At 45.6% G+C, this 11,709-nt stretch overlaps 1 protein-coding gene across 1 annotated transcript in view; it reads right to left on the minus strand.

The window, feature by feature from the left end:
• Positions 1–5,772, minus strand: part of znf385d (zinc finger protein 385D) — a 76,057-nt gene extending 70,285 nt beyond the window's left edge. The window contains exon 1 of the mRNA XM_079344206.1: positions 5,521–5,772. Coding sequence (XP_079200332.1) covers positions 5,521–5,542 — 22 coding nt within the window. The 5' untranslated portion in view covers positions 5,543–5,772. The remainder of the gene's footprint in view (positions 1–5,520) is intronic.
• Between the last annotated feature and the right edge of the window lie 5,937 nt (positions 5,773–11,709).

An 11,709-nucleotide genomic window follows, 5' to 3' on the forward strand; every position in this document is an offset into this window, starting at 1 on the left:
TGTTGCTGAGTGAAACGTCTCACTCCGAGTTTTCTCATGCGGCCACTGGCAGCAAATATGCGGCTGTTAAACGTGAGATTTATAAGGTTGTAAACTGTTTGTCTATGCAAAAATTGAGCCACAGATTTGGATTTCAGGCCACACAAGAATGCTGCACACAGTGGTTTCATTCTGTCATCAGCTCTCCCAGCAGCAAACCAGGAACCAATTTAGAGCAGACACTCGAAAAAAGTATCAATCATAAAAAAGTCAAAAAAAAAATTACAATAAATCCCTCTGCAGAAATATCTGCTGCATGATCATTTTTAAATTCCAGAATATTCCATCCAGAAAATGAAGTTTGAGTGATTTAAAAGTGGCGTCTTCGTGGAGCGTCACAGCTCAGCTAAAGGTCACCTGAGGTCATTTGTTATCTCGAAGGTGTAATAGGGGGACGAAGTGATCCCCCTCTGCACTGTGAGACGGAGCATGGCGCTCTGTGTGTGTGTGTGTGTGTGTGTGTGTGTGGATGCTCTTTTTGCGATTCTGCAACGCCTTACAGATACAATGTGATAATATGACACCGTCACCAGGGGGATCTCGAGCAATACTAACAAAAGATGACGTTGAGGCTGGCGGGGAATCATGGGAGATCTCTCTGCCGCCCCCCCGCCCCCCCCTCCCTCGGTGAAAAAGAAGTCTGTGTTAATGGAGAGCGAGCGAAACCGACCTGAGGAAGAGAATATGTTTACCGACGATGTGTCCGAGTGTTATCTACGTGACTTTTTTTAACATACAGCGACAGTCCGACAGCTTTCAGTCGCAGCTCCGATCCCTTTGATGTAAAATCTGAGGTTTCCACGGCAACGATGAACATTCCGTCTGTCGCAGCGGCCGCCTCAACAAGGCACGTGAGGGATTTCTATGGCTTTGATAACTGATGGAAATTCAACATATTGTACGTTTAAGGCAACTGGGGAAATAACATGATGTTGTTGTGGATTCGATATGAACAAAGAGGTGATGACAGGTTAGCTTAGTTACGACACTGTTGCAGAAACGTAGCGTGATGTCATGACTTTTCTACGATGGGCTCGGTTCTTATTTAAACCTTAAGAGCAGATTACATTTATCTCTGACGCTCTTTCATATACGACAAAGCTTTGTAGCATCATCTTTCTCTCCGCTGTTTGGTGAACCCTCACGCCTCTCGCATTGTGCAGCTGCTCTCAAAACTACAAATCAAAAATCAGAGCCAGAAGTTGGCAACTAGCTTGTTAACATTTAGCAGCTGAAAACAAATTTGGAGACAGAAGGAGAATGAATGAAAGAGTTTGCATGGGTTACATGGACTTTAAAGCTAACGTTTTCTCCAGGTGTGATCTCACGAGACTCATCCACGTTTCAAAACAAAACAATGTGTTTGAATTTCACTCCATGTGCAGCTGTGCAAATCCTGCAGACAAAAAAAAAAAACAAGTGAAGCTACGAGGACTTCATCATGCCAGTTGATATCGACCTGCAGGCGTGCATATTCTAAATCTTAATTCCAATTAATCAAATTATCACAAACCAGTTGACACATTGAACCCGGGGCTTGTGGAGATGCTCTTCTGCCAGCTCTGCCCAGAAGTGTAACGATGCAGAACAGAGACGTGATCTGACTTCTAGAAACTATTTTGAACGGGCTCAGAATGGATTTACGTTGTTTTTTTTACCCACTGGCCTTTGTTTACTCATTCCCTTTGAGGCTGCGTTTAATGATGCAGCCCATACAGTAAGAGACGTTCTGATCAGCTCATTGGGCAGGATGTGTGTATCTCTACTGTATCATGATGTACTTTCTCACTCACGGCTGTCCTCTGCTCTGCCCTTCCTGAAAGATTCACTGATCTGGGTCCAGGCGTTTTTACTCCTCCTGCGGCGGCGGCGGCGGCGTGACGGGAGAGGGAGAGAGTAAAAGCGATGTCTGGAGGACGCAGACTGGCATTAATAATTAATCATCTGTCCTCCACTCCACCGCCCGCCTCCTCTTAGCGTCCTGAACCTGGCTGCTCCGACGATAAGATCTGTCCAGAGAGGCTGAGAGGTTCAAAATAAAACCCTTCTTTTCCCTGAGCAAACATAAATCCAATTATTAGATAAATCTGAATCCACTGAAAGTCATTCATACGCCGATGACGCCCCGGATGTGATTAAGACTTTTTTTTTTTTTTTTCTGATTGTATTCGGCGACCCTTGGCGTGCTCCGAAATCAGCACTTCCCTTCAAGCGAGGAGGATAAAATCATTTCACCCCCATTACACTGAACAAAGTGACTACAAAAGGGTAGATTTGGAACATTCTTATTTTCTCCAACGCTACACTTTTCACTGATTTTCCAATTAACCTTTTCCAGGATAAGCTCCGTATTCTCACGAAAGCCCATAAATCTCGTGCAGCATGTGGGCACATTACGGCGTGCATTTTGGCTGCGAGCGACACAACACCACACTTTGCCCCCTGTCCTCCTCAGATTAGCATACTGTAGCTCTCTCTCTCTCTCTCTCTCTCTCTCTCTCTCTCCTGTCGTGAGCGAAGCTCGCTAATAAACACAGCTGTCTCTGAATCGGCTCCAACAATCACTTCCCATGCGCTCTGTAATCTGAGGTTAACCAAAAAGACGTTTACGTGCCGCTCAGCGCTGACCGCAAAGTCAGACACACAGGATGGAGTTTTCCTCCGGGTCTTTCGACTCAACAACACTAATCGCTTGTATGATTGCAGCGCACACTCAGGACCTATTAGCCTGCTGGGTAGCGCTTGCTTCACAGCCTGTCTTTGATGCGCGCGGACAGCTTTTAATGCCCTCCCTTTTGATCCGTTTATTTTCTGAGGTTTCTCCATCTCGGAGTCTCGTTTCAAAGCGAGGTCAAAACTCAGGCGGTCCTCTCCATGATATGCCTGCCTGATATTAATCACTTTAATAGAAAACAGGTTCCAGTTAAAGAGCAGCAAAATGCAGAGCCGCTGAACAAACAGTGTTATTAATCTTTTAGGACGGGCTTTCTATTTCCCCTCCGAGCCGCGGCGGACTCGTGCACTCAGGAGTGAATTCATAAATGTTAAAAGCGATGCACTTCCTGTACGCAAACACTGACCTTTGCTCCTTCACTTCGGCTTGTTTTACACAGCGAGCGCAGGAGATACGATGCTTCATAATCATCCATATCGACTCTGTGAAAAGGAGCTCACTCACCTCCTGTGACATCACCGATCGCTCATCGTTGCTTTAAGTAAATTCTGCCGGTTTTTTCCCTTTAACGTTTCCCATCAATGTGACAATACGTTATCGAAAGGTTTAAAAGGCATCGGGGACATTTCTATCTATCCAGGTGATCCTGTCAATCACATCGACACAACCCAAGGTCAGCAAAACACATTTTTAAAAGCGTCTCTGAAATCCATCAAACTCTCCGGAGGATCCTGTTGATGGAAAAGTTCCCTTTCACCTCCGATCACTGATGTCGGTTTTAACGAGCGTGTCGGCCTCCTGTTTGTGGATTTATTTACTCATTCAAGTACAAAGTCCGGCTACTGTGTCAGATGATGTTTGATGCCTCTGTAACACACTCTGTGGTTCACGTATGAGAGGAGTACTTTATAAATTAATTGTACAAATACATATTGAATCATCTCAAAGAGCCTTTTGATAATTAGGATTGAACTTAGTCGCAGTGATGGCTGTGATTGGCTTATATACACACAAAACACGCTTTGTTAGAGAAGATTTAAAAAAAGATCAAATCAGAAGGAAAAATGAAAATAAATAAATAAATTCATAGTTTGATTGATGATTAAACATTTTTCTTTACTCGTGCAGTCGCCCCCTGCAGGCCATCAGAGGGGAAAGAACCTAAAACGTAGGTATTGATTTATGTTACTGAACTTACTCAAAAAACAGAACAACATGCACCACAGTGCTCTGTGGAAACAGAACTTAAACTGCTGACTTGCTGGTCAGGTGCTCTGATCCAGTGACGCCGCACGGCTCGCTCTTTATGTCCCGTTTCGAGGGAACGTGTTTCTCTGTAGCCGACGTTTCTGGTGGTCCGAGAGGCAGACGTTCCTTAAAAAGGGTTCCTTAAACTTCCTAACCCTAAAAAGGTTCCTTAAAAAGATGTGACTTCAGACACGTAGAACGTTTCTAATCTGCGTTTTAATGACAGATTCTGCATTTCGCTCACCAACGACATATTGACCTCGCTCAATCAGAGATGTATGCATTACAAAACTCATTTTAAGGGAGTGGTCGGGCGGCGCCTTACGCCCTTTATTGACCCGCCACCACTGACGGTAAGCAGATACAGACTCTGGGATCGCTATTGAAACAACTCTGCAATCTCTGCATAAGAAACCTGCCTGCACCGCTCCCTGATCGAGGCTGACAAGCTAACGCAAACTTTTGATGATTTCGGGTGAAGCGAACTCCTCCACCCAGCTCGCCTTGCATCACCTCCTCCTATTTTCTCTGTACTTTTTCAGAAGCCGCACACCTGACCGTCATTGGCGTTAACGTTTCACACAACTGAAGCTGTCTCTGCACCTGACAGCTTATTCATTTATAAGCTCCTAGCACTCAATGCCCCCTCCTCCTCCTCCTCCTCTTCCTCCTCCTCTGTGTATGGCATAACAAGAGAAAATCCTTCTCGCTCCTACAAGCCACGCTCTGTAACTTCAGATCGCTTTAATCCCCGGGATGAAAAAAAAAAAAAAGGTCTTTCATTTAACAAATCACCCCCTCAGAACTCAGGATCCCTGTGTAATTATTCCTCCTGTGTGACAGTAAGCCAGCCGTGAGAGGAGCACTTGACGGGGAAGCCGCTCGCACGTTAAGTCTTCCTACCAGCCTCCTCCAGAGAAACTATTAGAGCGGGGGGGGGGGGCTTTCTCTAAATTCATCCAAATATCCTAACGTAGAATTTCAAGTGGCTTTCAAAGGCTGCAGATTCGGATTCCCACGGACAGTCAGGAGGTCACACAGCCACAGTGAATGGGGTTCGTTCCTGTGAAGCGAGGATGAGCGCGAGGAAGAGGAAGAGGGTTACCTGAGGAGCAGGTTGATTCAACATTTTTCGGAACAACTTCACACGTTTTTTTTTGGGGGGGGGGTTCGTTTTTTCCCCCCTCCTGTCCTATCTTTTCTTTAGTTTCCCGGACACCCAGGCTTGAGCACATTTACATTTAGAAGACGGGGGAGCGTGCACTTCTACTCACTGCGTTTGACTGTGATAGAGCACATGCAGTGAACACACACACACACACACACACACACACACACACCAGAAACCGGTCTCTTGGGTGTGCAACTTCACGCTTTCTTTTTTTAATGGAAGCCAGAGCTGCTTTGTATGTATCCAGAACAAGAGAGTAGACGTACATTTACAGTACAAAAAAAAAAAAAAAAAAGGAATCTGAAGGGAGAGATGCTTCAACAGAATTAAAAAAAGAGAGAGAGAGAGAGAGAGAGAGAGAGAGAGAGAGATGTAAACACAAACTCACCAAAGAACATGCTGCTCTCCATCGCTCCTCAGGCTCGGGGGTCTGCTGTATTTCCTCTCTGGTGCCCTGCCAGTGTGTGTGTGTCCATGGACAGCAGCCTGAGCATGTCTCGTACACTCCTCAGTAGTGTGTGTGTGTGTGTGTGTGTGTGTGTTCAATCCCAGCGTTAGTGGCCAGTCTGCATGCTGCACTCTGCAAGCTGCTGCTGTCTGTCTGTGGACCTCCGTATCTGCTCTCTCTCTCTCTCTCTCTCTCTCTCTCTACTCACGCTGGTCCTCCCTCCCTCGCCCGTCTCGTCCCCTCCCCTCCTCTTTAGCTCTTCCCCTCCCTCTGTCTCCCTCCTCTTCTTCCTCCTCCTCCTCTTCTTCTCTTGCCCCCCTGCACACGCTGGATCCCGTCTCTTCTCTCTCTCTCTCTCTGTGTCTATCTACATTTTCCAGCAGCAGCCTCTTCTCCACAAATCTCTCCCTCTCTCTCTCTTCACCCTCCCAGTAGGTGTCTCATCTTTGTTTTATGTGTAAACCAAGCCCCTCTCACTCACTCACTCCCCTCACTCCTTGCTTTCTCCCGTTGTCTCTCTTCTATTTGATCTTATTCTCCCCTCTCTCTCTCTCTCTCTCTCTCTCTCTCTCTCTGCTCCGCTCCTTTTTTCTGACTGTTCCCTCGCTGTTACCGACTTCTCCTGTTCCTTATTTCTCTCTTTCTCTGTTTAGGTTGTTTTCTTTTTCTCTTATCAGTCACTTCCTTTCAATCAGCACATTCACATGCATATATATATTTTTTATTTTTTTTCCCGATGCAGGTAGAAATCAGGTCATGTTAGAAATTAGACTCACAGGAAATAAAAGCATCAAACCTTTGTATTAAAGTCCTTAGCCGAGGAAATCGGTATTCATCCCTAATCAGTGCCTAACTGTACGCTGCATAAGGTGTTGTTCTTGTCAACCTCAGTTTCAGCAGAGACAGACATCTGTATCCAGCAGAGCTAAAGGGAGAGTTCACAGCTTTCTTATTTCTGCCTGGTTGGAATGCTAATGACGCTTCGCATCTGTTCAAAGTGTTGTTCCGCAGTTGCGTCCTAAAACGTCACTGACACTCAGAAAGGTGATTTTATGCAAGTGATAGAATATCACATCTGACTCATGAGGAGTGTTAAAAAGACACATTAAAAATGGGGCTAAAGACAGAAATGCAAGGTTTAAATGTTGGGAACTCATGATAGATTAAAGGAGCAGGATGTAACCCCCCTAGTGTTTAAAATGAGTACTGCAGTCTAAACTCTAATCATCACAGAGAGCTGGCTCCGCCCCCTCCTCTCACACAGGTCACCATGTGGTTGACACTGTAGCTTCAGTGTTTAGCCAGCTCTGCATGTAGAGACACTGTAGCTTCAGTGTTTAGCCAGCTCTGCATGTGGTGGACACTGTAGCTTCAGTGTTTAGCCAGCTCTGCATGTGGTGAACACTGTAGCTTCAGTGTTTAGCCAGCTCTGCATGTGGTGGACACTGTAGCTTCAGTGTTTAGCCAGCTCTGCATGTGGTGGACACTGTAGCTTCAGTGTTTAGCCAGCTCTGCATGTGGTGGACACTGTAGCTTCAGTGTTTAGCCAGCTCTGCATGTGGTGGACACTGTAGCTTCAGTGTTTAGCCAGCTCTGCATGTGGTGGACACTGTAGCTTCAGTGTTTAGCCAGCTCTGCATGGGTCTGTAAAGCTTTCTGCGTTCTAACCTCTCTCCATGTTTCAAAATCATCTCCAACATTGATCCTAGTTTGAGCAGCTTTCTGCTGCTGGAGCTTATTAGAAACATGCAGAGGCTTTTTAGCTCGGGTACAATCACTTCTATCTGAAGCAGTTCCACTGCCCGCTTCCATCGCTGCAACACCTGTTCACCTGATAACTGCTCTCATATCTGGCAAACCCAGGGGCGTCCAAAACGGCCTTCAAAGCCCCGCCTACCTTCTCTGGTCCAATCAAATCCAGAGCATTCAGGAGCAGAATCTAAAGTTAGAAGGAGGACATACTGGCTGCTGCATTGTTGTCATGATCACAGAGGAGGAGAGCGACATGTCGATATCTTACTGTACATGTTGGACCTTTAATGTAGGGTCTTTGTAGAGATCTAAAAAAGCTTAAAGTCCTTTACATGCTCTTGTTTAAGGAGTCTTGAGAAATCTTTTGTTATAAATTGGGATCTGCAGGGATGTTCTCTCTAACACGGGCTAACTGGCGAGTGCCATAAAGCCGCACATTAAAGCTCCTGAGGGGAACTTTCTGTTCGTGTTGATTTATGTCTCACCTGCGGACAAAGTGGGACCTCTTATCTCTTTTCTGAAGTTGTCCTGTAAAAAGAGTTTTTATAGAACTTCCCCTTTCAGGAAAGAATGTGAGACTTTGACATGAAATAAAAAATAAAAAAAAAATCAGTATTCATTTCAGTCTGTTTCATAACCTGTTTAAAACTCCTAACAGGAGCTTTCGTTGTGAAGGCTCAAATGTGCTTTACGCCCGATCGAAGACAGATACAGACGGAGCCTTCTGTCTGCGCTCGTTTTGTCTGGAGTTCTGCAGCAACACCAGAAATCATGGAGGCAGTGCTGAGCAGTGAAGCCAACAGCTCAAGCCAGACCAGCATGAATCAATGAAGAGGAATACTTTGGAAAATGTAACTTGTATTGGAAAGATTGTGTGAGTGGGGTGCTAAATATAAAGATACAAATGATGTTGGATCACACTGGGACTATATGGCAGTTGGATTCAAGCAGCAACGTCTGGTGTCGAGAAAAATGTAGCCGATGCAGACGTGCAAAATCCTGCAGTTCCTGGAGTATCCACTAGAGGCTGGCTGCAAAAGCACAGGAAGTCACATACACACCCATTCGAAAAAAAAAGCTGTTTTTACAGCAGACATGAACATGTTTACAGCCTGCTTCAAAAAAAACAACTAAATTTATTGATCAGCTCATGTCTCGATCGATACACACTGTACGGGGTTGACTTTATTGATAACTCTGTTTTTATTTTTAAAGGATATGTAGCTGCTCTCCGCCTGTCGTTAGGTTGACAGAGAGTGTTTCCAGGATGGCGCAAAGCAACCCCGCAGGATCAGACGTGTGACGTCACTCAGGCTATATCCACATATTTATATATCGCAGGGAAGGAGAAGACAGCGCCCTCTAGTGGATGCATTTTTTTAACCTCCATGCCATCGTAAAGAACATCGTAACGGATGTAAAGGAAGCAGAAATGTGCTTTTAGACGTTTTCAGTTCGGCTTTCCTGTCTTGTTGTCTCGAGCTAAAAAAAACAGAAAGACGCCATCATGCTTCTCCAATCACATACAGCCAATTACGAACACAGGGTTTCTTGTTTAGACGAGGTTACAGAAATCAGATCAGTGCAGACAGGCGACAGTAACGTAGTTATTTAAGTGCATGTAAGTGCAATGATTGATTCTTTCGGTTGTATTCTCTCTCTCTCTCTCTCTGCCTCTTTAACACTCTCGTTTCACTCTTTGTTGATGACACTCACTCTTTTGTTTTCTCACCGATGTTCACACACACACACACACACACACACACACACACACACACACACAGACATTCCCAGGCAGGCTTTTTGTTACACTGCGCTCCCTTCTGCCTTGTTTTTCTCTCACTTACTCACTCTGTCTCTTGTCATGAATTGTATTTTCTCGGCTCTCTGGCTGGTTGTAATCAGACTCAACAGGAGCTGATATCAGGCTGCTGCTTTGCTCCTGCAGCCATGAGACAGGGCAGCTGCTGCTCTCTATCTGTAGCCTTCATGCACGCACACACACACACACACACACACACACACACACACACACACACACACACACACACCATAACCTTCCAAAACATGCACAATATGCATCTGCTGTAGTCCCACAGATGCAGATGCTTCGAGACGTTTATTTTAGGATGCCAAAAAGCGGCTTTAAAAAATACAATACGTCAAACTTCATGACAATATTTACATTAAAGATCAGAAAATTAATTAAAATCTTGCATATGTGACGTTGTCGGTAAACATATTCCTCTTCCTCGGGAATGTTTCGCACGTTCATCTTCACTTCGGGGTAATTCAGCTGCTGAATTACAACACACAGATTCACAAAGAAAAACCACAAAAGATGATTTTAGTATGAGCATGAGGAGGACGACCTGCAGGGCTGGATCACTACTGAAAGTGTTTTAATGAACTGGATCCAATCACAAGCACAAAGCCAGAATCTTCCCCAGGCATAGAAGCGTCTGTCTTGGAGGGATTCATTAAAAACCTTCAGCTCTGGATTTAAAGTACAGGATGTGTGTGATAACCAGCGACTCACCTGAACTCGACTTAGTTAGAAGAAGGTTTGTTTGGTTAAGTCGAGTCGGAGTCGAGAAAACAACCGTGCTTTTGTTCCAGAGGAAATCAAGTTATCTGCTCGTCAGTGTTGCACGTTCGAGGGCATTTGCAACACTGTGGATTTAAAAGGTGTCAGGCTGTTATTTTTGAAGTTCACTTCGCATGAATGTCACACCGCCGGTGAGTGTGATGCTGGGAGAAAAAAAACCCACCCAGACTGAGCAGTCGAGTAAAAAGAGAATCCACAAAGTCATTGCTGGGGATATTTTCCTTCTGCAGTTTCTGCTTACAGAAGGACGTATGCATGCATATTTTCTGCACGTGTGTGTACATTAGAAGCATGTCGGCATCTGTATTTATGTCCAGATGTGTTGTGTTTATACAAACACGTCCCATGGCTTTAAGCATTATCGTCCAGGCGTGTATCAGTGTGTTAATCTCTGTCTTTGTGTAAATGTAATGTTTGGATTGTATTCCTGCATGTGCTTTACATCCACCGGGGGTTTTGGCTTGATCTCAAGCACGCACACACACACACACACACACACACACACACACACACACACACTCACTCTGTCTGATTGGCCCACTGTAATGCAGACGGTGAAGGTCAGACAGAATTGACCGCTCCTGAGCTCCGGCCCGCTGGTATCGACTGTGAATGAGACGCTTTCTTGATCAAAGCGATGTCTGCCTGTGCACACAAAACCCCCTCTCTAAAGCACACACACACACACACACACACACACACACACACTAAGATATCCATCCAGACAGACAGCCCTTTGGTGACATCATCAGCCGTGTCCTCAAGAGTAAAGAAAATAAATTCGGACTAAAATATATCAAGTGTTCTCCAGTGAGATTCCTCTCCGCTATCTCCTCCTTCAGGCTCCTCTGCTGCGGCCATTTTGCTCCGCACAGATGTTTTCAATTAATCCTGAATTCCCATTCTCCCTGTCCACCCTCCCACCAACCCCCCCGACCCCCCCACCCCCTGCAGAGTCCACCTCCAATAAATAAGTTCATTCTCTGTGTGAAATGGCAGCTCTCCCTTTCTCTTCTCCTTCCTCTTTGTCCCCTCTCCTCCTCACCTTCTCTCATTCTTTATCCCCTCTTCCCCCATTCAGGCGTCCTCCGCCCTGCACCGGCTGTGGCAAATATGTTTTTTAACCTTGACTCGCAGGTGTCCGTGGCAGAAAGGGGCATTATTTGTCACCATAAAGAGCGGTTAAGCAGCGGCGGCGGCAGCGCTGCAGGAAAAGCCCCAGTGCGCCGCATGCGAGTGCAGCCCTGGATACTTCATTAATCTTGCTGTCACTTCCATGACGCTTTTCATTAGTCATATGGCTATCTGATCAACAGGCAGACTCTCCACTTCTCAAAGCCGTGCACCAGCAGCAGCCGGGGGAAGACGAGGAGAGGAGCTGGAGGATTGTGAAGAGTCGCAGAAAAAGAGAGAAATGAGGCTGTGAGAAAATCAAAGGGAGGCTTCTGATTGTCTTGGCCTGAAGCGAATCAGAATCTTGTGTGAGGTCGAGCCATGTGGCGCCATCGAAGCAACCAGCTGACCCCGTAACAGAAACACAATGTGATGCACAGTTTCAGGACGGGGATAATCTCATCATGCGGACTTTAGTCCATGTGTTTGTTATTTGTGGTAATTTGTTTGGAACATTGCGTCTCTATTTGATAAATCCCGGATCCAGACTCTTTTATTAAAGCAAGATAAAACTGTCTGACAGACGGTTGGCTTAAACCTCGCCAAGACGTAAGCACAGATAAACTTCTCATCCGGGAGCTCGTCCATCTTTGTAG

This window comes from Symphodus melops (assembly GCF_947650265.1).
Source record: "Symphodus melops genome assembly, chromosome: 5".
Lineage (NCBI taxonomy): Eukaryota > Metazoa > Chordata > Actinopteri > Labriformes > Labridae > Symphodus > Symphodus melops.